Below are 24,566 nucleotides of genomic sequence, written 5' to 3' on the forward strand. Positions count from 1 at the left end.
GAAATTGATATTGAAAAATAGAAAATAGAAAACTTGTAAAAACGAAAAAATAAAAAATTTAAATGAAAAATTGCAAATCGAAAATCTGAAGAAATGAAATTGAAGAATCGAAAAATTGCAAAACCTAAAAAACTGAAGAACCAAAAATGAAAAATTTGATAAAACATCTCGAAAAATTGAAGAAACGAAAAATTGCAATTGGAAACTAAAAAAATTGATACCGAGAACACTGAAAGTTATAAAATAGCTTCAAAATGGATGGAAAATTCGTAAAAATGAAGAAAATAAAAAACTAACAAAAAATTGCAAATTGAAAATTTGAAGAAATGAAAATTGAAGAATCGAAAACTTGAAAACTGAAAAGTCGAGACATGTTAAGTCGAAAAATTGAAAAATCTAAAAATTAAAATAAAGAAACAAAAAAAAAACCGAAAAATTGATAAATTACAATCTAAAAACTGAAGAAACAAAAACATGCAAAACCAAAAAAACAATTAAGAAACACGAAATTAAAAAAACCCAAAATTATAAGATCGGAACATTGAAAAATGGAAAATTTGTAAAATGAAGAAAATAAACAATTGAGAAATTGCAAATCGAAATTTTGAAGATATCAAAAATAAATAATCAAAAAATTGAAAACTGAAAAGTCGAGACATTTTAAGTTGAAAAATTTCTAAATCTAAAAATTGAAGAAACTAAAAACTGAAACAGTTGAAAATTGAAAACTCGAGGAATCCAAATTGAAAAATCTTAAAATTGAAGAAAACAAAAACTGACAGTGGAAAAATTGATTTTGAAGAAATCCAAAATTATAAGATCGGAACATTGACAAATGGAAAATTTGCAAAAATGAAGAAGATAAATAAATAATTGACAAATTGCAAATCGGAAATTTGAGGAAATGAAAATTAAAGAATAGAAAAATTACAAAATCTAAAAACTGAAGAAGTAAAAACGTGAAAAACTGAAAAAAGTGATGAATCGAAAAATTGAAAAAAATTGATACCGAAAAAACCCAAAATTTTAAAATAGGAACGTTGAAAACTGAAAAATTTGTAAAAATGAAGAAAATAAAAAACTGAAGACGAAAAATTGCAAATCGAACCTTTGAAGAAACGAGACATTGCAGAAACGAAAAACTGAAACAATTGAAAATTGAAAACTCCGGGAATTCAAATCGAAAAATTGCAAAAACTAACAACTGAAGAAAGAAAAACATGAAAAACTGAAAAAAATTGAAGAAACCAGAAATTGGAAAAAATCGATATTGAAAAAACTCAAAATTATAAGATCCGAACACTGAAAAACGGAAAATTTGTAAAAATGAAAATAAATAATTGAAAAATTGCAAATCGAAAATTTGAAGAAGTGAAAATTAAAGAATCGAAAAATTGAAGAAACGAAAAACTGAAACAATTGAAAATTGAAAACTCGAGGAATCCAAATCGCAAAATTGCAAAATCTAAGAATTGAAGAAACAAAAACACGAAAAACTGGAAAAAAATGAAGAAACGAAAAACTGAAAAAATTGATATTGAAAAACCAAAAACTATAAAATAGGAACATTGAAAAATGGAAAATTGAAAAAATGAAGAAAATAAAAAACCGAAAACGTATAATTACAAATTGAAACTTTGAAGAAATGAAAAATTAAAGAATCGCAAAAGTGAAAAATAAAAAAGCTCGAAAAGTTTTAAATGGAAAAATTGCAAAATCTAAAAATTGAAGAAATACAAAAAAATGAAAAATCAAAATTGAAAATTGAAAACTTGAGAAATTCAAATAAAAAAATTGCAAAAATTAAAAATCTGAAGAAGCAAAATCATGAAAAACTGAAAAAAAATATTAAGAAATCAGAAATTGAAAGAAATCGATATTGAAAAAACCCAAAATTATAATATCGGAACACTGAAAAATGGATAATTTGTAAAAATGAAGAAAATAAATTATCGAAAAATTGCAAAGCGAAAATTTGAAGTAATGAAAATTAAAGAATCGAAAAATTGAAGAAAAGAAAAACTGAAACAATTGAAAATTGAAAACTCGAGGAATCCAAATCGCAAAATTGCAAAATCTAAGAATTGAAGAAGCAAAAACACGAAAAACTGGAAAAAAATGAAGAAACGAAAAACTGAAAAAATTGATATTGAAAAACAGAAAATTATAAAATAAGAACATTGAAAAATGGAAAATTTGAAAAAATGAAGAAAATAAAAAACCGAAAACGAAAAATTACAAGTCCAAAGTTTGAAGAAATGAAAAATTAAAGAATCGAAAAAGTGAAAAATAAAAAAGCTCGAAAAGTTTTAAATGGAAAAATTGCAAAATCTAAAAATTGAACAAATAAAAAAAAAGAAGAAACAAAATTAAAAATTGAAAACTTGAGAAATTCAAATCAAAAAATTGAAGAAACCAGAAATTGAAAAAAAATCGATATTGAAAAAACCGAAAAATATAAGATTGGAGCACTGAAAAATGGAAAATTGGTAAAAATGAAGAAAATAATAATTGAAAAATTGCAAATCTAAAATTTGAAGAAATGAAAATTGAAAACTCGAGGAATCCAAAACGCAAAATTGCAAAATCTAAGAACTGAAGAACCAAAAACATGAAAAACTGAAAAAAAAATGAAGAAACGAAAAATTGAAAAAATTGATATTGAAAAACAGAGAATTATAAAACAGGAACATTAAAAAAGTGAAAAATAAAAAAAAATGAAAAATTGAAGTCAAAATCTGATAATTCTAAAACCGATAAAATTGCTTTTGTAACACGGAATGAACGTCACTTTCTTGTCTTTAGTGCCGTTTTTTATAACACACTAATTTAATTTATAATTCCCGATCACGTAGCGTTTTATGTGTTGGTTATATAAAAATACTGAAATAGGTTCTTTCAACGACTAAATAAGACGAAAAAATTCTAACAAACTCCGGCAAACACCAGATTCGGTGAAGAGCCCTCTGGACAAGCACACGCGTTGGAGCGGAACATTCGCTTTCGTACTACATTATATTAAAGTTAGATTTAATTTTAATAACACTGAAAAGATTGAAGGTAACTTAGATCGATCGGCAATAATCTGCCCGTTTGAATAATAAACGAGCATCGAAACGGAACCAACTCCACCTTATAACTACGTATATACTTTACCTGTGAGGTAAAGAAGACGAGTTTTCTTTCCATCTCCGGCGTCAGCCTCGACTGCAGATACCTCCTCGACGTCCTCGCCTGCAGCAGCTGCAGCACCCCCGTGAACGTCGGACTCAGCGTCCTCGGCGCCGTCAGGATGTCCCTCCACAGCTGCTCGAACTCCGGGATTCTCGCGACGTTTTGCAACAGCCGCACTAAGTCCCGCCCGATCGCGATACAGTCATTGAACCGTTCCCTAATTAAACTAATTAAAAAAGTAACTTCTTTCTGTCTTAAGTTAGCTAAGTAAGGCGCATTGTGATCCTCGATTAGTCGTAAGTAGGTGTAAACCACGGAAGCGATCAGCAGGGGGAATTTGTCGAGCCAGCTCCTGTACTCCGTGAGGACGTCGAGGAGGGACTCGATAAGCGTAATGTTCTTGGCGGAGACGTCGCCGCCTGCGGCGTGCCGCATCAGGTTCCAGCAGAGGTTCTCCACGTTGTTGACGGCGTTCTTGATCATCTCGCGCAGCAGCCACACCACCTGGCCCTTGACCACGTCGGTGAAGCGGAGGTAGCGGTCGAGGACGAGCTGAGAGAGGGAGGTGAGGACGAGACCGAGGCCGTCGTTCGAGATGAGGGTGAGGTCGCGGTAGCCCCGGGCGGCATTGTGGGGCTCGGTGAGGATGGTCACTAGTAGCCCGAGGGACACCTTGAAACAAAGAACGCGGGATTAGTACCAATGCGAAAAGTAGAAAACGAAAGCGAATTCATAAACCACAAGTAGTGTTTTATTTTTTCTATGATAGAAAGTCGTCGGTTTTTGCATGCAGGGCTTCTATTGGTAAACGGTATTTAAAATTTATTCATTCAATGCCTACTCCGAAAGCGCTATCAAAACAAAACATTTTTTCGTTCCTTCCATTTTTTCAATTTTTACAAATTTTCGATTTTTCATTTCAGTTTCTTAAATTTTTCGATTTGCAGTCTGTCAATTTTTTATTTTATTGCTTCTTCAATTTTTGGATTTAGCATTTTTTTTTATTTCAAATTTCGCGAATTTTCAATTTTTCGTTTCTTCATATTTTCAATTATATAATTTTTTGGTTTTTCAATTCCAATTTTTTATTTCTTTTCCGTTTCTTCAATTTTGCAACTCTGAGTTTATCGAGTTTCCAATTTTTAATTTTTCGAATTATTGGATTCGTTTTATTTTCTTTATTTTTTCAATTATTCGATTTTTCAATTTTTATATTTGGCAATTTTTCGATTTAAAACTTCGCGAGTATTTCATTTTTAATTTTTCAAGTTTGCATTTCTTCATATTGTCACTTGTATAATTTTTTGACTTTTCAATTTCAATTTCTCTTTTCTTTCGTTTCTTCAATTTTGCAACTCTTGAGTTTTTCGAGTTTTCAATTTTTAAATTTTTCGATTCGTTTTATTTTCCCTGTTTTTTAAATTTCTCGATTTTTCACTGTTTCGATTTTATAATTTTTTGATGTTTCAGTTTTTTGTCTCTTCAATTTTTCTATTTAAAATTTTGCGAGTTTCCAATATTTAATTTTTCAATTTTTCGATTCGTCTTATTTTATTTTTTCAATTATTCGATTTTTCAGTGTTTCGATTTGTGATTTTTCAGTTTTTCATTTTTTTATTTTTTCAATTTTTATATTTAGCAATTTTTCGATTTAAAATTTCGCGAGTATTTAATTTTTAATTTTTCATTTCTTCATGTTGTCACTTATATAATTTTTTGACTTTTCAATTTCAATTCATCATTTTTTTTTTGTTTCTTCTATTTTGCAACACTTGAGTTTTTCGAGTTTTCAATTTTTAAATTTTTCGATTCGTTTTATTTTCCTTATTTTTTAAATTTCCCGATTTTTCACTGTTTCGATTTTATAATTTTTTGATGTTTCAATTTTAATTGTTTCTTCAATTTTTCTATTTAACATTTCTCGAGTTTCCAATATTTAATTTTTCAATTTTTTGATTCGTCTTATTTTCTTTATTTTTTCAATTATTCGATTTTTCAGTGTTTCGATTTGCGATTTTTCAATTTCTCATTTTTGTTTTCTCAATTTTTATATTTAGCGATTTTTCGATTTAAAATTTCGCGAGTATTTAATTTTTAATTTTTCAAGTTTTCCTTTCTTCATATTGTCACTTGTATAATTTTTTGACTTTTCGATTTCAATTTCTCAATTTTTTTTGATACTTCAATTTGCAACTCTTGAGTTTTTCGAGTTTTCAGTTTTTAAATTTTTCGATTCGTTTTATTTTCCCTGTTTTTTAAATTTCTCTCTTTTTCACTGTTTCGATTTTATAATTTTTTGATGTTTCAATTTTAATTGTTTCAGTTTTTTGTTTCTTCAATTTTTCTATTTAACATTTCTCGAGTTTCCAATATTTAATTTTTCAATTTTTCGATTCGTCTTATTTTCTTTATTTCTTCACTTATTCGATTTTTCAGTGCTTCGATTTGCGATTTTTCAATTTTTCATTTTTTGTTTTTTCAATTTTTATATTTAGCAATTTTTCAATTTAAAATTTCGCGAGTATTTAATTTTTAATTTTTCAAGTTTTCATTTCTTCATGTTGTCACTTGTATATTTTTTTAACTTTTCAATTTCAATTTCTCATTTTTTTTTTATTCTTCAATTTGCAACTCTTGAGTTTTTCGAGTTTTCAATTTTTAAATTTTTCGATTCGTTTTATTTTCCTTGTTTTTTAAATTTCTCGATTTTCCACTGTTTTGATTTTATAATTTTTTGATGTTTCAATTTTAATTGTTTCAGTTTTTTGTTTCTTCAATTTTTCTATTTAAAATTTCTCGAGTTTCCAATATTTAATTTTTCAATTTTTCGATTCGTTTTATTTTCTTTATTTTTTCAGTTATTCGATTTTTCAGTATTTCGATTTACGATTTTTCAATTTTTCTTTTTTTTTTCGTTTTTTCAATTTTTATATTTAGCGATTTTTCGATTTAAAATTTCGCGAGTATTTAATTTTTAATTTTTCAAGTTTTCATTTCTTCATGTTGTCACTTGTATAATTTTTTGATTTTTCAATTTCAATTTCTCATTTTTTTTGTTTCTTCAATTTTGCAACTCTTGAGTTTTTCGAGTTTTCAATTTTTAAATTTTTCGATTCGTTTTATTTTCCTTGTTTTTTTAAATTTCTCGATTTTTCACTGTTTCGATTTTATAATTTTTTGATGTTTCAATTTTAATTGGTTCAGTTTTTTGTTTCTTCAATTGTTCTATTTAAAATTTCTCGAGTTTCCAATATTTAATTTTTCAATTTTTCGATTCGTCTTATTTTCCTTATTTTTTCAATTATTCGATTTTTCAGTGTTTCGATTTGCGATTTTTCAATTTTTTATTTTTTTGTTTTTTCAATTTTTATATTTAGCAATTTTTCGATTTAAAATTTTGTGAGTATTTAATTTTAAATTTTTCAAGTTTTCATTTCTTCATATTGTCACTTGTATAATTTTTTGACTTTTCAATTTCAATTTCTCATTTTTTTTTTTCTTCAATTTTGCAACTCTTGAGTTCTTCGAGTTTTCGATTTTTAATTATTCGATTCGTTTTATTTTCCTTGTTTTTTAAATTTCTCGATTTTTCACTCTTTCGATTTTATAATTTTTTGATGTTACAATTTTAATTGTTTTAGTTTTTTGTTTCTTCAAATTTTATTTAAAATTTTGCGAGTTTTCAATTTCTGGCTTTCCAATTTTTTATTTTTTCATATTTTCGGTTTGTAAATTTTCGTTTCGATTAATTATTGCCATTATTTTTAAAAATTTTCGATTTTTCAATGTTCGGATTATTTAGTTTTTTGTTTTTTCCAATTTTAATTTTTTCAGTTTGTCGTTTCTCAAATTTTTCGATTTGCGATTCATTTTATCGTTTTTTCAATTTTTCGATTTAAAATTTCCGAGTTTCCAATTTTTAATTACATGTATAATTTTTTGGTTTTTCAAGTTAAATTTTTCATTTTTTTTGTTCAATTTTGCAACATTCAACTCTCGGTTTCTCGAGTTTTCAATTTTTGAATTTTTCGATTCCTTTTATTTTCTTTATTTAGTATTTCGATGTTGTAATATTTGATTTTTCAATTTTAATTGGTTCAGTTTTTGTCAATTTTTCATTTTTTTGTTTCTCCTTTTTTTAGATTTTGCAATTTTTCTAAAATTTCGCTAGTTTTCAATTTCTAACTTTTCATTTTTAATTTCATCCTATTTTCGGTTTGTAATTTTCGTTTCGATTTTTTAATGCCATTATTTTTACAAATTTTCAATTTTTCAATATTCCGATTATATAATTTTTTGTTTTTTCCAATTTTAATTTTATTATTTCTTCAATTTTTCGATTTAAAATTTCACAAGTTTTCACTTTTTAATTTTCTGTCAATTTTTCAATTCGTTTTATTTTCTTCATTTTTCCAATTATGTATTGGATTTTTCAGTGTTTTTATAATTTTTTGGTTTTTCAATTTTAATTGTTTCATTTTTTTATGTTTCTTCAATTTTCGATTTGCGATTTTCGATTGTTCACTTTTTGTTTTTTCAGTTTTTAGATTTTGCAATTTTTCTATTTAAAATTTCGCAAAACAGAAGATTTTGCAATTTTTTAATGTTCCCATTATATAATTTTTCGTTTCGATTTTTTTTACCATTATTTTTACAAATTTTCGATTTTTCAATTATATAATTATGTTTTTTCAAATTAAATTTTTCAAGTCTTTGTTTTTTCAATTTTACAACACGCCACTCTCCAAATTTTCATTACTAAATTTTTAATTTTTTTGATGTTCCAACTTATGGATGTCAGTTTTTGGATTTTGCAATTTCATGATTTTTCAATTTTTCGATTTTCAATTTTCCGTTTTGATTTTTTATTTTCTTTTTTTTAATTCTTCCGTCCTTCAATATTCAAATTTTAAATTTTGGTTTTTTTCAATGTAAAATTTTTCAATTTTTGGAGTTTTTCAGTTTTGGATTTTTTAGTTTTTCGAATTTTCAATTTTTCGTTTCTTCAATTTTTGATTCGTAATTTTTCTAGTTTTCATTATTTAAATCTGTAATAATCACTATAATTTTTAAAATTTTTCACCTTTTTAAATTTACGATTTTAGAATTTTCAATATTTCAATTATTGAATTTTAAAACTTTTCACATTTTTCGATTTTGTAATTTTTCGATTTGAGTTTCTCGAGTTTTTTATTTTTAATTTTTCAATTTGCAACTTTTCTTTTCGGTTTTATTTTCTCCATTTTTTCAATTAACCGATTTTTCAATATTAGGATTCTATTTTTTTTTTCAATTTTTCACTTTATTGTTCCTTCAATTTTTTGATTTTAGAATTTTTCGATTTAAAATTTTTGTTTCTTCACTTTTTGGATTTTGCAGGTTTTCTATTTAAAACTTCGCTAGTTTTCGATTTCTAACTTTTCATTTTTTAATTTCTTCATATTTTCGGTTTGTAATTTTATGTTTCGATTTTTTTTTTTGACATTATTTTGGCAAATTTTCGTTTTTTCAATGTTCCGATTATATAATTTTTTGTTTTTTCAATTTAAATTTTTAATTTTTTGTGTCTTAAATTTTACAGCACGCAACTTCCAGAATTTTTATTTTTTTGATGTTCTAACTTTTAGATGTGCCAGTTTTTGGATTTTGCAATTTTTCCATTTGCAATTTCACGATTTTTCAATTTTTAAATTTTTCAATTTTTCATTTCTTCCATTTTTCGATTTTCAATTTTCTGTTACGATGTTTTATTATTTTTTTAATTCTTCAATGTGAAATTTTTCAATTTTTGGGGTTTTCAGTTTTAGATTTTCCAGTTTCTCGATTTATCAATGTTTCCTTTCTTCAATTTTTGATTGGTCATTTTTATTGTTTTCATTTTAAATATGTAATAATCATAAGAATTTAAAAAAAAATTCACTTTTTAATTTTACGATTTTACAATTTTCAATTTTTTAAATTTTATTACATTTATCCGACTTTACAATTTTGACGATTCTAGAATTTTTCAATTTTACAATTTTTGGGTTTTCCAATTTTTCATTTATTCATTTCTTCGATTTGCAATTTTTCGTTTTTTAGTTTTTCGATTTTTCTATTTTTCTAATTTCTTAGTTTTTCGATTTTCCAACATTTAGATTTTTTAACTTTAGAATAAAAAAAATGAAAAAATTGCAAAATTGTATAAATGAAAATTCAAAAATGAAAAAACGAAAAAGTATAAAATGAAAACTGAAAAATCTATAAATTGGAATTCAAGAACTTGAAAAATTAAAAAAATAAAAACTGAAAACTTAAAAATAAAAAAAAAAACGAAATACGTATTGTAAAACCCAAATATTGAAAATTTAAAAAAACGAAAAATTGTCTAGGGTGAAAACTCAAACCGATTTTATACAATTAAAAAATATATTACTGCCAATTTTGGAGATGACGTCATCCCATTGGTGGTGGGAAAACGAGAGACCACTTTTTTCGTACTCTTGAGGTCATTAAACATCGAAGAAACATGAAAGTGGCAAGTCGCCCCATGGGTTCGATTATTATACTTCCTTAGCATACGCTCGGGAATTTTAAAACAAAAGCCGATTCATAAACCACCCATAGTATTTTATTTTTCCGAAAAGTTCTAGAACGGAAACTGTTCACTCTTTGCGTTCAGCCCTTCAATTAGTAAACGATATTTAAAATTTATCCATTCAATACCTACTCCGAAAGCGCTGTCAATTACTCTATACACGTTCAATATTACAACAAAAAAGATACAAATCTCCCCCTATAAAAAGCTCGTGAAAGCGCGACAATTTTACGACAGCGTCAAAGTATTCCTTAGACTGTTTTTTTTTCTTTTTTTTTTTTCTATAAAACTGCCAACGAATTCTGAAACGGACTACCTCAGTCCTTACTTAAAATTTATAAATACTTAGTCTTGTATATTAATTTGCACGTTATTACAGGTGGCAGCCCCGAGTCATTAAAAACAAAATCAACTAACCTTTACGTAATTCAACCAATTAATAAAACATCACAACGAACTTTAATTAATATTTACAAAGACATCTTTTTCGAAAGCCGTCATAAAATAAAACCAAAGGCACTGGAATTGTTATACTTTTATGCGAAATAACGCGCCGGCTGTCATCGATCGATGCGAATTTTGACTGCCACAACAGCTTTTTAATGTTTCATCGTGAAATTTATTTTTGTAAAACGTTTCGCAAATAATTTTAAATGTGTAATCCTGGTTTAATAACGTCGCTAAACCTAAAACAATTCCACGAGCACGGAGATTGTTTAATTAGTTAAACTGGATATTGACAACGTTACGTTAATTGATTAAATGTATTTAGGTGAAACGGAATTATATTTGGGCAGGTTTATGCATTCGTGAAATTAATTCATAATATGCACTTTGAAATATCTCAGTGGTGCATTATTGTTACGCTAGAGTTAAGAACTTTTGTGTACGTTTTATGTTCCTTTAAAATTATGAGATTTCAAAACTGTTTGATATTTGTGGTGCTTCCGAGGCAAGGAGCGCTCATTTATTGCTTGTCAGGTCATGCGTTGTTTTTTTAAGCAACTTATTTACTAAAAATGAATGCGAGCGCAGCGAGCACGTTCAGGTGTAATTTAAAAAAATATGCATTGGTGTTCCTGAGAAGCTAAATTATCAAGAAAAATTAAATTGTTATTTAAAAATGTGAGATTAAAGATTGTCTGTGATACTATAATGTCTATTAATGCGAGTGCAGCGAGCACATTTAGGTGTTTTTCAGAATTATCCGTCGGTGTCCTGGAGAACTTAAATTATTTTTAATGAGAGACTTTTTAGTGTCTAAAATAATAATACTAAAGTAGGGGAGACCCCGGGAAGCTGAATTTGCTCGCTGCGCTCGCATTCTAAACTTTTGTTTTGTTTAGCTTCGCTGAGATTTTTTTTTTTAATCACTTCTATGAGACTAATTTGGCAAAAAAAGAACGTCTAGAACGCGAGCGCAGCGAGCACGTTCAGGTGTAATTTAAAGAATCCTTGATTGGTGTCCCCGAGAAGCTAAATTATCAAGAAACATTTTTCGTTATTTAAAAATATGAGTTTAAAGATTGTAATCACTAGCGTTTGAAGGACTAAAACTTCCTGAACGTGCTCGCTACGCTCGCATTTTAGAAGTTACGTTTTTCGGAGTAATTTACTTTGACAGGGAGTTTTCGAGAATTATTAGATGAAATATAAACCAAGTAGCCTTGGTGACCATAAATTCGTAAATGTTTTTGTGACACCAAGCTAATTAAAAAAATATATATATAATGCGAGTGCAGCGAGCACATTTAGTTGTTTTTCAAAATTATCCGTCGGTATCATGGGAACTTAAATTATTTTTAATCAGAGACTTTTTAGTGTCTAAAATAATAATACTAAAGTCGGGAAGACCCCGGGAACCTGAACGTGCTCGCTGCGCTCCTATTCTAAACGTTTATGTTTTTTTTGTAACAAAACGTAGATAGGTTTTTTAATTACTTCTATGAGACTAATTTGGCAAAAAAAGAACGTCTAGAATGCGAGCGCAGCGAGCACGTTCAGGTATAATTTAAAGAATCCTTGATTTGTGTCCATGAGAAGCTAAGTTATCAAGAAACATTTTTCGTTATTTAAAAATATGAGTTTAAAGATTGTAATCATTAGTTTTTGCATTCTGAACGTGCTCGCTACGCTCGCATTTTAAAGGTTCAGTTTTTCAAATTAACCTTGCTCACCATAAATTTTTAAATGTTTTTATGATACTAAGTCAATTAAAAAAAACCATACTGCGAGTGCAGAGAGCAAATTTTCAAAATTATCCGTCGGTGTACTGGAGAACTTAAATTATTTTTAATAAGAGAATTTTTTAATGTTTAAAAAAATAATACTAAAGTCGAGGAGGCCCTGAACCTGAACGTACTCGCTGCGCTCCTATTCTAACGTTTGTTTTTTTTTTTTTTTTGTAACAAAACGTAGATAGCTTCGCTGAGATTCTTTTTTAATCACTTCTATGAGACTAATTTGGCAAAAAAAGAGCGTCTAGAATGCGAGCGCAGCGAGCACGTTCAGGTGTAATTTAAAGAATCCTTGATTCGTGTCCCTGAGAAGCTAAATCAAGAAACATTTTTCGTTATTTAAAAATATGAGTTTAAAGATTGTAGTCATTAGTTTTTGCATCCTGAACGTGCTCGCTACGCTCGCATTTTAGAGGGTCACTTTTTCAAACTAATTTACCTTGACAGGGAGATCTCGAGAATTATTATATGAAATATAATCTAAGTAGGCTTGCTGAGCATAAATTGGTAATGCTTTTATGATAAAAAGTCAATTAAAAAAAATCATAATGCGAGTGCAGCGAGCAAATTTTCAAATTTTCAAAATTATCCGTCGGTGTCCTTGAGAATTTAAATTATTTTTAATCAGAGACTTTTTAGTGTCTAAAATAATAATACTAAAGTCGGGACGACCCCGGAACCTGAACGTGCTCGCTGCGCTCCTATTCTAAACGTTTATGTTTTTTTTTAACAAAACGTAGGTAGCTTCGCTGGGATTCTTTTTTAATCACTTCTATGAGACTAATTTGGCAAAGAAAGAAAGTCTAGAATGCGAGCGCAGCGAGCACGTTCAGGTGTTCCTTGATTGGCGTCCCTGAGAAGCTAAATTATCAAGAAAAGTTTTTTGTTATTTAAAAATATGAGTTTAAAGATTGTAATAATTAGTTTTTGCAACCTGAACGTGCTCGCTACGTTCGCATTTTAGAGGGTCAGTTTTTCAATGTAATTTACCTTGACAGGGAGATCTCGAGAATTATTATAAGAAATATAAACTAAGTGGCCTTGCTGACCATAAATTCGTAATATTTTTATGATGCTAAGTCAATTAAAAAAATCATAATGCGAGTGCAGCGAGCAAATTTGGTTGTTTTTCAAAATTATCCGTCGGTGTCTTGGAGAACTTTAATTATTTTTAATCAAAGACTTTTTCGTGTCTAAAATAATAATACTAAAGTCGGGGAGATCCCAGGAATCTGAAAATGCTCGCTGCGCTCGCCTTCTAAACGTTTGTGTTTTTTTTTTTGTAAGAAAACGTAGATAGCTGAGATTCTTTTTTAATCACTTCTGAGACTAATTTGACAAAAAAAGAACGTCTAGAATGCGAGCGCAGCGAGCACGTTCAGGTGTAATTTAAAGAATCCTTGATTGGTGTCCCTGAGAAGCTAAATTATCAAGAACAATTTTTCGTTATTTAAAAATATGAGTTAAAAGATTGTAATAATTAGTTTTTGCATCCTGAACGTGCTCGCTGCGCTCGCATTTTAGAGGGTCAGTTTTTCAAAGTAATTTGCCTTGACAGGGAGATCTCGAGAATTATTATATGAAATATAAACTAAGTGGCCTTGCTGACCATAAATTCGTAATGTTTTTATGATACTAAGTCAATTAAAAAAATCATAATGCGAGTGCAGCGAGCAAATTTGGTTGTTTTTCAAAATTATCCGTCGGTGTCTTGGAGAAATTAAATTATTTTCAATCAAAGACTTTTTCGTGTCTAAAATAATAATACTAAAGTCGGGGAGATCCCATGAACCTGAACATGCTCGCTGCGCTCGCCTTCTAAACGTTTGTGTTTTTTGTTTTTTCTAACAAAACGTAGATAGCTTCGCTGAGATTCTTTTTTAATCACTTCTATGAGACTAATTTGGCAAAGAAAGAACGTCTAGAATGCGAGCGCAGCGAGCACGTTCAGGTGTAATTTAAAGAATCCTTGATTTGTGTCCCTGAGAAGCTAAATTATTAAGAAAATTTTTTCGTTATTTAAAAATATGAGTTCAAAGATTGTAATAATTAGTTTTTGCATCCTGAACGTGCTCGCTACGCTCGCATTTTAGAGGGTCAGTTTTTCAATGTAATTTACCTTGACAGGGAGATCTCGAGAATTATTATATGAAATATAAACCAAGTAGCCTTGCTGACCATAAATTCGTAAATGTTTTTATGATACTAAGTCAATTAAAAAAAATCATAATGCGAGTGCAGGGAGCAAATTTGGTTGTTTTTCAAAATTACCCGTCGGTGTCTTGGAGAACTTAAATTATTTTTAATCAGAGAATGTTTTAGTGTCTAAAATAATAATACCAAATTCGGGAAGACCCCGGAACTTGAACGTGCTCGCTGCGCTTGCATTCTAAACTTTTGTGTGTTTTTTTTTTTTTAAACGTAGACAGCTTCGCTGAGATTCTTTTTTAATCACTTCTGAGACTAATTTGGTAAAAAAAGAACGTTTAGAATGCGAGCGCAGCGAGCACGTTTAGGTGTAATTTAAAGAATCCTTGATTGGTGTCCCTGAGAAGCTAAATTATCAAGAAACATTTTTCGTTATTTAAAAATATGAGTTTTGCATCCTGAACGTGCTCGCTACGCTCGCATTTTAGAGGGTCAGTTTTTCAAAGTAATTTACCTTGATAGGGAGATCTCGAGAATTATTATATGAAATATAAACTAAGTAGCCTTGCTGACCATAAATTCGTAAATGTTTTTTTCTACCGCCCACGTTTTTTGGTTTTCTAATAGAGCTATTAACGCACGCAAATGACGTCACAGCAGTTCGTTAATAGCGGAAAAGCGTTCTTTAATAGATCTGGTGTAATTTAGATCGGTAAGATTGGTAGCAATGACGAGAAATGTCAGGTGAATGTCAGTGGCAAGTCTAAACTTAAAATTTCCCACGTTTCCGGACGCGTAACTTCTTCGCAAGACATTTTAACCAATTTTAAATTACGAAAACTCGAATTGATTCGAATTACAATTGTTGTTGTGAAAATTCGAACCTCAAATATTTCGTGGTTAGTGTCGGACCAACCCATCACCAACCACGACAAAAGTCCCCAGATTAAAAAAAATGCAAATTTTAATTAAATTTTGGGAAAAAACGTGTGCGGTAGAAAAAATAGTATAAATAACTCATTCATAAGGCTATTGAGGCACTCAATATTTGCCTTATGAAACTCGTTCTTTAAAATACTATTATGATACTAGGTCAATTAAAAAAAAAATCATAATGCGAGTGCAGCGAGCAAATTTGGTTGTTTTTCAAAATTATGCGTCGGTGCCCGGGAGAACTTAAATTATTTTTAATCAGAGAATTGAATTTTTTAGTATCCGAAACAATAATATTAAAGTCGGAAAGACCCCGGGAACCTGAACATGCTCGCTGCGCTCACATTCTAAACGTTTGTGTGCTGTTGTTTTTTACTTCCCGAGCGTAAGCAAAGGAAGTATTGTAATCGAGTCCGTCGGGGACTCTCTACTTTTACGTTTTCTCGATTTTTCATGACCCCTAGAGGAGGAAGAAATAGGTCTCCCGTTTCCGTCTGTCTGTCTGCTGTCCCGGATTTTTATTAGACATAATCTCCGAAAGTACTGGACCGATTGTTGCGAAATTTTGTACTTATATTAAGAATATCATGTAGATGGTAAAACGCTAACCAAAATTTGTCTAATAATGCCCACCACTAATGCGATCACGTCATTTCAAAATTATACATAACAAATGGGTTTTAAATTGTATAAAATAACATAGTACTTGCCAAAATAAGACTGATTTTGGCAGACGACCTACTCTCTAAGAAAACAACGGGAAGGTGGGCGGGGCTAGTACTTGCTAAGATAAAACTGATATTGCCAAATGAAATAGCCAAGATAGATTTATACAAAAGTTCTACCCTTCATTTTCTTATAGGGTATCTCAATTGCCAAGATCAGTCTTATCTTGGTAGCTAATAGCCCCACCCACCCTCTCTTTTCTTATAGGGTATGTCATTTGCCAAAATCAGCATTATCTTATCAAGTACTAACCCCACCCACCCACCCTCTCTTTTCTTAGAAGGTACCTCATTTGCCAAAATCAGTCTTATCTAGGTAGATAATAGCCCCACCCACCCACCCTCTATTTTCTTAGAAGGTATCTCAATTGCCAAGATCAGTCTTATCTTGGTAGCTAATAGCCCCACCCACCCTCTCATTTCTTGGAGGGTATGTCATTTGCCAAAATCAGCGTCATCTTATCAAGTACTAAGCCCACCCACCCACCCTCTCGTTTCTTAGAAGGTACCTCATTTGCCAAAATCAGCTTATCTTGGCAGATAATAGCCCCGCCCACCCACCCTCTCTTTTCCTACAGGATATGTCATTCGCCAAAATCAGTTTTATCTTAGCTGATGACTAACTTTTACAAAAAATGATGAAAATTTGAAAACATAATAGCTTACTTATATGACACGAATTTTGAACATATTTTATGCTTCAATGGATTTTTCTTTTGTTTTGTTTTTTTTTTTGGTTTATTTATTAATGAAAAATAACTGTTTTGAAAAACATGAAATGTTTATCGTTGCGGACTGAAATTTCCAAAACTTCGGTTTGAAAATGAAGATTCTCATTTTATCGATTCTGGAAATTTGTTGGAAAATTCGAAGACATGAAGCCGAAAATAGCATCTACAAGTGGAATCTAGAAGAAAATGTCTTCAGATATTTTTCCAAGGGTGCTCGAAAAGCGGTAAAAAATTCCTATGGGGTGTATTAATTATTATCATAATTGAGATTTTTGAAAAACTGTAAAAAAAAAATCTCAAGAAATTCTGAAATATAGATCTCGACCAGCTGATTTGAAAAACATAAAACAATCCATTTTATCCAATATTTTAGAAAGAGCGTATAAAATTTTCCCGAAATTTTAAGAAAACAGTAACTTTATAATTATTAGTGTAACATAAGTAGTTAATGTACAAACGGCAGGAATTGAAGAGGTCATTTCAGAAAATTATGATTTTTTTTGTGTAAATAACTTTATATGACTCCGAATTGAGTTTTTACCCAAAACGTCCAGATTTTCGGAAAAAAAAATCAAAATTATGAAACAACATTCTGCCATTTAATTTTAAATCTGCCAAACCGAATGCTTTGAAATCTTGCAGATGGTTTACAGTTATGATAAGCATGGTAAATTTTTACAAAAAATGCATTTGCTTCTCTCCCCTAAAAAATTGATGACGTCACCTCAAAATTTTGCTGAATAAATCCTATCTTAAATGCGCAAAATATGATGAGTCTGTAGTTGTGATATATCATTACATTCATATTTTTTGGATTTGCATATACAGGGTGACTCAAAAAAATTAATGAAAGCGTGGATTTATTTTACTGATTTAATCAGGAACTACAAAACCGAATGCTTTTAAATCTTGGAGATGTTTTAAAGTTATCACAGGCATAGTAAATTGTTAGTCAAAATGTATTTGCTCATTCCCCCTAAAAAATTGATGACGTCATCTCAAAATTTTGCTGAATAACTCCCATCTTAAATGTGCAAAATATGATGAGTTTGTAGTTGATTCATCATTCCATTCATATTTTTTGGATTTGCATATACCGGGTGACTCAAAAAAATGAATGAATGCCTGAATTTATTTTCTTGCTTTAATCAAGAATTGCAGAACTGAGTACTTTGAAATCTTGCAGACGTTTCAAAGTAAACTTGTTTATTTCGTCCAAAAAATTTACGACGTTATCTCAAAATTTTGCCGAATAAATTCCACCCAAAATGTGCAAAATATGATGAGTTTTCACTTGTAATTCATCATAGCATTCATATTTTTTACTGATCAAATTAAGAACGAAAATGTGAAAATACAAACATCTTTATTTAATCAGAATTATAATAATGACATTCTGAACATTTTGTCGATTGTAGCTTACCCGTTAATTGTTTTGATCCTCTGTTTTGAGGGGACGAACTCATTCAAATCAAACTAAATTCTACGTGACATTCTTCCGATGTATAAACATAAACACTTGTTTTTCTTATCGAGGATAACCTAAGGGCGTACAGTAATGGAATCCATTGGGCAATTTGTTACTTTCAAATTTTTTCGATATTTCATAACCCCTACACAAGGCCGTAGCTAGGGGGAGGCTAGGGATGCTCATCTAGATCTCATAATTAACCAAACGTGAATTACAACATCCAAAAATCGAAAAAATGTAGTGTTTTATTCAATAAACGGAAGTCAAAATATGTTTTAGTTGAGTTTGTGTTTCACCGTCACGTCTACAGATTGATAAGTGTTATGGATATTTGTCTCAAATTACAAGTACTATACAGTGTGTTCCTTTTATCTGTTCACGTCTGACAATTTTTACATAGGCAACATATCATACACACCAGAGACTACTTCGCCCGATAATTTTTTTTTTTTAATAAGCAGTCAAAGCAATCACAAAAAAAATTACAAAGATGTCAATGCCAAATAATGACAAAATTGAAAAAATTAATACTCAATTTATTTTAAAATGCCCCGCTACAAAAGTGTAGTCACGTTTCCGACAGCGAGGGAAGTACTGTCTAAACTCTTTAGGCCAATTTTTTTGTTTATAATTGCAACAAAACCTAGACAGCTTCGGTGAGATTCTTTTTTAATCACTTCTATGAGACCAATTTGGGAAAAAAAGAACGTCTAGAATGCGAGCGCAGCGAGCACGTTCAGGTATAATTTAAAGAATCTTTGATTGGTATCCCCGAGAAGCTAAATCATCAAGAAAACTTTTTCGTTATTTAAAAATATGAGTTTAAACATTGTGATCACGAATGTCCAAAGGACTATAACATCCCGAACGTGCTCGCTGCGCTCCCATTTTAAACGTTTGTTTTTTTTTATAAATGCAATAAAACCTGGACAGCTGCCCTGCCAAAAACCAAAAATTGAAGAATCGAAAAATCGGAAATTCGAAAAAGGACAAATCCAAAACCTGGAAAGTCAAAAAATCCAAAAATTGAAATGTTTAAAAATGTCAAAATCGAAAAGTCCAAAATTCGAAAAATCTAAAATCGAAGAATTGAAAAATCTGAAATTCGGAAAAGGCAAATCCAAGACAAGGAAAGTCGAAAAATCCAAAAATTGAAATGTCTAAAAATCGGGAAATTTCAAAATGGAAGTCGAAAATTTGAAAAATCAAAAATCGAAAAATTGAAAACTCTTAAATCAAAAAACCCAAAAGTCGAGAAATAGAACAATTGAAAAATCGAAGCAGAAAACTCCATAAATCGACACATCGGAAAGTCGAAAAATCGAGAAATCGAAAATACGAAAAAAAGACAAAGTCAAAACCTGGAAGGCCGGAAAATCCAAAAATCGGGAATTCGAAAAGTGTAAATGTCCAAAAATTATCAAGAAAACTTTTTCGTTATTTAAAAATATGAGTTTAAACATTGTGATCACTAATGTCTAAAGGACTGTAACATCCCGAACGTGCTCGCTGCACTCACATTCTAAATGTTTGTGTTTTTTTTTTATAATTACAATAAAACCTGGAGAGCTGAACTGAGATACGTTTTTAATCATTTCTATGAGACCAATTTGGGAAAAAAAGAACGTCTAGAATGCGAAAAATATAAAATCTAAAAATTGAAAACTCTTAAATCAAAAGTCGAGAAATAGAACAATTGAAAAATCGAAGCAGAAAACTCCATAAATCGAGACATCGGAAAGTCGAAAAATCGAGAAATCGAAAATACGAAAAAAAAAAAAGACAAAGTCAAAACCTGGAAGGCCGGAAAATCCAAAAATCGGGAATTCGAAAAGTGTAAATGTCCAAAAATTATCAAGAAAACTTGTTCGTTATTTAAAAATATGAGTTTAAACATTGTGATCACTAATGTCTAAAGGACTATAACATCACGAACGTGCTCGCTGCGCTCCCATTTTAAACGTTTGTGTTTTTTTTATAAATGCAATAAAACCTGGACAGCTGCCCTGAGATTCTTTTTTAATCGTTTCTATGAGACCAATTTAGCAAAAAAGAAAGTTTAGAATGCGAGCGCAGCGAGCACGTTCAGGTTCCATGTAAAAAATTATTGATTGGTGTCCCCGAGAAGCTAAATTATCAAGAAAAATGTTTCGTTATTTAAAAATCATGAGTTTAAAAATTTTTCTTGTGATCACGAATGTCTAAAACCTTGACAGGGAGGGTTCGAGAACTATTATAATAAAAACTAAGTAACCTAACCGTTCATTGGTAGATGTTTTTGACACTAAATTAATTTAACAAAAAAGCATTGAGAATGCGAGTGCAGCGAGCACATTTAGGTGTTATACAAAATAATTTGTCGGTGTCCCTAAGCTAAATTATTAATGAGGGAATTTTTTAGTGTCAAAAAAAGTAAATCTTGAAAATGTGCTCGCTGCGCACGCATTCTAAACATCTTTGTGTGTGTTCTTTTTAAATCTGCAGATTTGTTATCATAACTGAACCCAAACAACTCCGCTAAGACATTTTTTGGGTAGTTTTGGGACTAAACCTCAACAAGAGAACGTTCAGAATGCGAGCGCAGCGAGCACGTTCTTGTTTTTATTTAAAAAAGCGGTCTAAATTTATAGCATTTCAAGGAAAATGGGGTGAGCCGTTCGATTAATAAAATAGATAGGAATAACGATGGCAGTTTTGACACACTTAAAACCCACAAAAAGTACTAAATTTAATGACCTTGAAAGGTCGGTACTTCGTCCTAACCCTTCTAGGTCTGTGTTCCTCTTTCTACTACTAAATTCAGTCAAAAAAACAACTAAAGCTAGTCATAGTTGTACAAGTTTGCACGTCATTAGACGTCATTGAAATTAAAGTTAAGTGACTTTTTTGACGTAAATGTCATTAACTTGTCAACTTGATTAATAGTTCTAAAACAATTAAATCCCCCAGGTCCAATTGTAGATTTACACGGGTGCCTACGTGGGCCCTAAAGATCTGACGACGGACCTGCATCCACGTCAACGTTTAACGACTCCACAACAATTTAAATCAGGTTTTTAAAACGAGGAAGAACGAAATTTGGGAAGTGGTGTCTATGTGATCATTATTATGAGCGACAATTTGCAATGCATTCGACAAGCTAAGTAAGCACCAGATGTAGTGCGCTTTATAACAGTAAACAATGTATTCTTTTCCATTACACAATTTTGGAGACTGTGAATCATGAAAGAAAACAAAGAAAAACTGGTTCACAGTATGGAGATGATTGGGAGCTTGTAAATCTGGTCACTAAATTTATACACTTATCACTATGAAATGCAGGCTTGGTTTAACTAATCTAGTGCAAAATGACCAAGCCCACATCACCATATTTTGTTTAATCTATGCATGTGTGGTTTTAAGGTTATACTAATCTACCTGGCAAAAGTGAACCACGTCTGCAACGTAAGGTTGTGGCACGCGTTTGTGGTACCTGGGGTTGAGTAAAACCCGTAAAGCGCTTGATTGTGGCCCCCTTTGCCCGACTTGGTTCACTTCGCCCACCGACACACATGCACAAAGTACCTCCTCGTATCCTTTCTCCTTCAGCAGCGCCTTGTTGAGGGCCTCGTACGCGTCCTTATCACTCAATCCGCCCGTGATACTCTGGAGGAACTGGTAGCTGCGCTCGAGTTTCTGCAAAATTCAAATTTGCCGCCTTATTTGACAGTTGACAGGAGACGGGCGAGAATCGTAATGGCGGACAAAGCACCATCGACACTCGACAAAATCGCCTCCGAAACTCCTTTACCTCCTCTAACTCGTCTTTCGACTCCACGGCGGACGTGAGGAAGAGCCGCGACATCTTCGTCGGCTTCACTTCCATGGGCTATTTCGGTTATTAACGGCCACTAGAATTTTCGCACTGTTGACAAACACGGGAGGACCTGCATCGTCCCATCCTCGGAAAATGTTTGTGGAAATCAAGCGCGCATTGATATATACGTAGTGCTTGGGGCGGAAACGGCCGAACGAGATCGGAGCGATCCGACTGGACACATTTTTCGATTGTCGTTTGAATTTTACGGGCTTTTAATGAATGGGTTCGTGGGAATTTGACGGAAAATGGGAGACGATTTATTTTTGCGCTGAGTGGTTAGGTTATAATTTTTTTTTTTCATTTATTTATGGTAATTTGGTGGGAGTGACCGTGGTGGAAAAACGGTGATTCGGATCAACTTCCAAAAACAGGAGGGGGTTGAAGAAAATTGAAAGTTGGACAGAGACGGACTCAGGATCGGGGGACGTCACATGACACGGGTCGAGTTGACGAATGTTTGCGTGGTATGATTATTATATCGCGTTTGTCAATATTTGTTTTAGGGTGTTAAATTGGGCTTTTAAAAATTCTCATAAAGAATGTACACAGTGTTGTTATGATTAATTAATAAGAACGCTGGATTTCTACAAAACTCTTTAAAAGTATGCACATTGCTTAATACGAATGTGTACACATTTGTAGACTACTCTGAACACTTGTTTTTAGATGCAATGGATTTCTGACAAATTTTACCAATCTAGTGATCTAGTAATATTTTTATATATGCAACGACTGAGTAGTCAGTGGTTCCTAGTTGAACATTGCGAAATATTCGTTCCACTTATTTTTACAAGCCACTTATGAATGGCTTGTTTGTTTCGTTAGTAAATAAACCAACTACGATCACATAAAGTGTAAAGTTCATCTTATTACAGTTTCATTAAAACCGTATAATGAGCATTTTCTGCTTTACATCTTAAAATAGCGATTCCTAGCCCACAATTAAATGAGCAATGTGATGACGCATGTCGTATATGGAATAAGAAACAGACAACTCGGTGATTTATTTTTAGTTCTCGATGGAAAACTGACTGCAATGTCAATTTTAGAGTAATTCGTGGAGTGTTTAAATTCGTTATCGATTGCAGTTCCATGTGGGGGCATTTTCTGGTGCTCGTTTGGGAAATATTAATAGGAAAAACACTGTATATTTTAGTCGGAGTGTAAAATAAATCACTGATGCAGTTGCAATTTAATTACGGAAGTTTTTAATCCCACGTAAAAGGGCTTTTAGCGATCATTATCAAAGTGAAAGGTTTGAATGGATTCTCGCTGAAAAGCTGTAGATTATTAACGATATTTTTTAGCTTTGTGAAGAGATGGATCTTGTTTTAAAAATAAGGGTTATTAGTTAATGGAGTTTAAAATTGCAGTCACCGGTGTAAGTGATACATAAGAGTTTGTTTTTAAAGCCAATTAAAATTTGGTCATTTTTAGAATGTTTTTAAAAATTTAATTCCAAAGCCAATATTTCGAAAGCTTGCTCCGGGACTATAAACACCCCGTATTTCTGGAGTCAGCGCGTCGAATTCTAGATCCTTGAATTTTTTCGGAATTTTTCGGCAACTTTTTCAAAAACAAAATTTTTCAAGTTCTGTCCTGCTTTGAAGATCGATGACGCATCTAAAGTTGAAAATCACAGACAGATCCTTTAACGCCCACCCGCCCTTTATTTTTTTAGAGGATATGTGATTTGGCAAAATCAGTCTTATCTTAACAAATACTAGACCTCCGTGTCGAAATCTATATCCCTGAATTTTTTGGAATTTTTTCGGCAACTTATTCAAAACCAAAAGTCGAAAAACAGAAAAATGGAAAATTCCAAAAATCGTCAAATCGAAAGTAGAAAAGTATAGAAATCGAAGAATCGAAAAATTGAATACTTGAAAAAAGACAAACCCAAAACCTGGAAAGTCGAAAAATCCAAAAATCGAAATGTCTAAAAATCGAGAAATTTAAAAATCGAAAAGTCAAAAATTTGAAAAATCTAAAATTGACAAATCCGAAAATCGAAAAATGGAGAAATCGAAGAATCGAAAAATCCAAAAGTCAAAAAAAGGCAAATTCAAAACCTGGAAAGCCGGAAAATCCAAAAATCGGGAATTTGAAAAGTCTAAATGTCCAAAAATTGAATAATTGAAAAATTGAAAAGTCGAAAAATCCAAAAATCAAAAGAGAGAAAAACCCGAAATTCAGGAGTACAAAAACTTTATAAATCAATAAAAACGAAGTCAAATAATCCAAAAAAAAATCGTAAAGTGGAAATATCAACAATCCAAAAATCTAAAAATTGAAAAATGTAAAAATCCAAAATTCGAAAAATCGAACAACCGAAAAATCGGAAAGGCAAATTCAACAGTGGAAAGTCGGAAAATCCATAAATCGGAAATGCGAAAAGTCTAAATGTCCAAAAATTGACAAAAACTCAAAAGTCGAAAAATAGAAAAATCTAAAATCGAAGAATTGAAAAATCTAAAATCAGAAAATCCAGAAGTCGAAAAATAGAAAAATTAAACAATCGAAGTAGAAAACTCCAAAAATCGAGAAATCGAAGAATCGAAAAAGTTGAATAAAATGCAAATTCGAAACATGGAAAGCCGGAAAATCCAAAAATCGGGAATTCGAAATGTCTAAATGTTCAAAGATTGAATAATCGAAAAAAGGAAAAGGTGAAAAACCCAAAAATCTAGAATTTGGAAATTGCAAACTAG

At 30.8% G+C, this 24,566-nt stretch overlaps 1 protein-coding gene across 1 annotated transcript in view; it reads right to left on the reverse strand.

The window, feature by feature from the left end:
- LOC135129521 (integrator complex subunit 3 homolog) overlaps window positions 1–21,935 on the reverse strand; it is a 41,632-nt gene extending 19,697 nt beyond the window's left edge. Inside the window, exons 1-3 of the mRNA XM_064056684.1 lie at window positions 21,787–21,935; window positions 21,561–21,671; window positions 3,157–3,846 (exon numbers count right to left, since the gene is read on the reverse strand). Coding sequence (XP_063912754.1) covers window positions 3,157–3,846; window positions 21,561–21,671; window positions 21,787–21,861 — 876 coding nt within the window. The 5' untranslated portion in view covers window positions 21,862–21,935. The remainder of the gene's footprint in view (window positions 1–3,156; window positions 3,847–21,560; window positions 21,672–21,786) is intronic.
- Between the last annotated feature and the right edge of the window lie 2,631 nt (window positions 21,936–24,566).

Source organism: Zophobas morio, unplaced genomic scaffold (genome assembly GCF_036711695.1).
Source record: "Zophobas morio isolate AGI-343-1 ecotype UQ-CSIRO unplaced genomic scaffold, CSIRO_AGI_Zmor_V1 ptg000016l, whole genome shotgun sequence".
NCBI lineage: Eukaryota > Metazoa > Arthropoda > Insecta > Coleoptera > Tenebrionidae > Zophobas > Zophobas morio.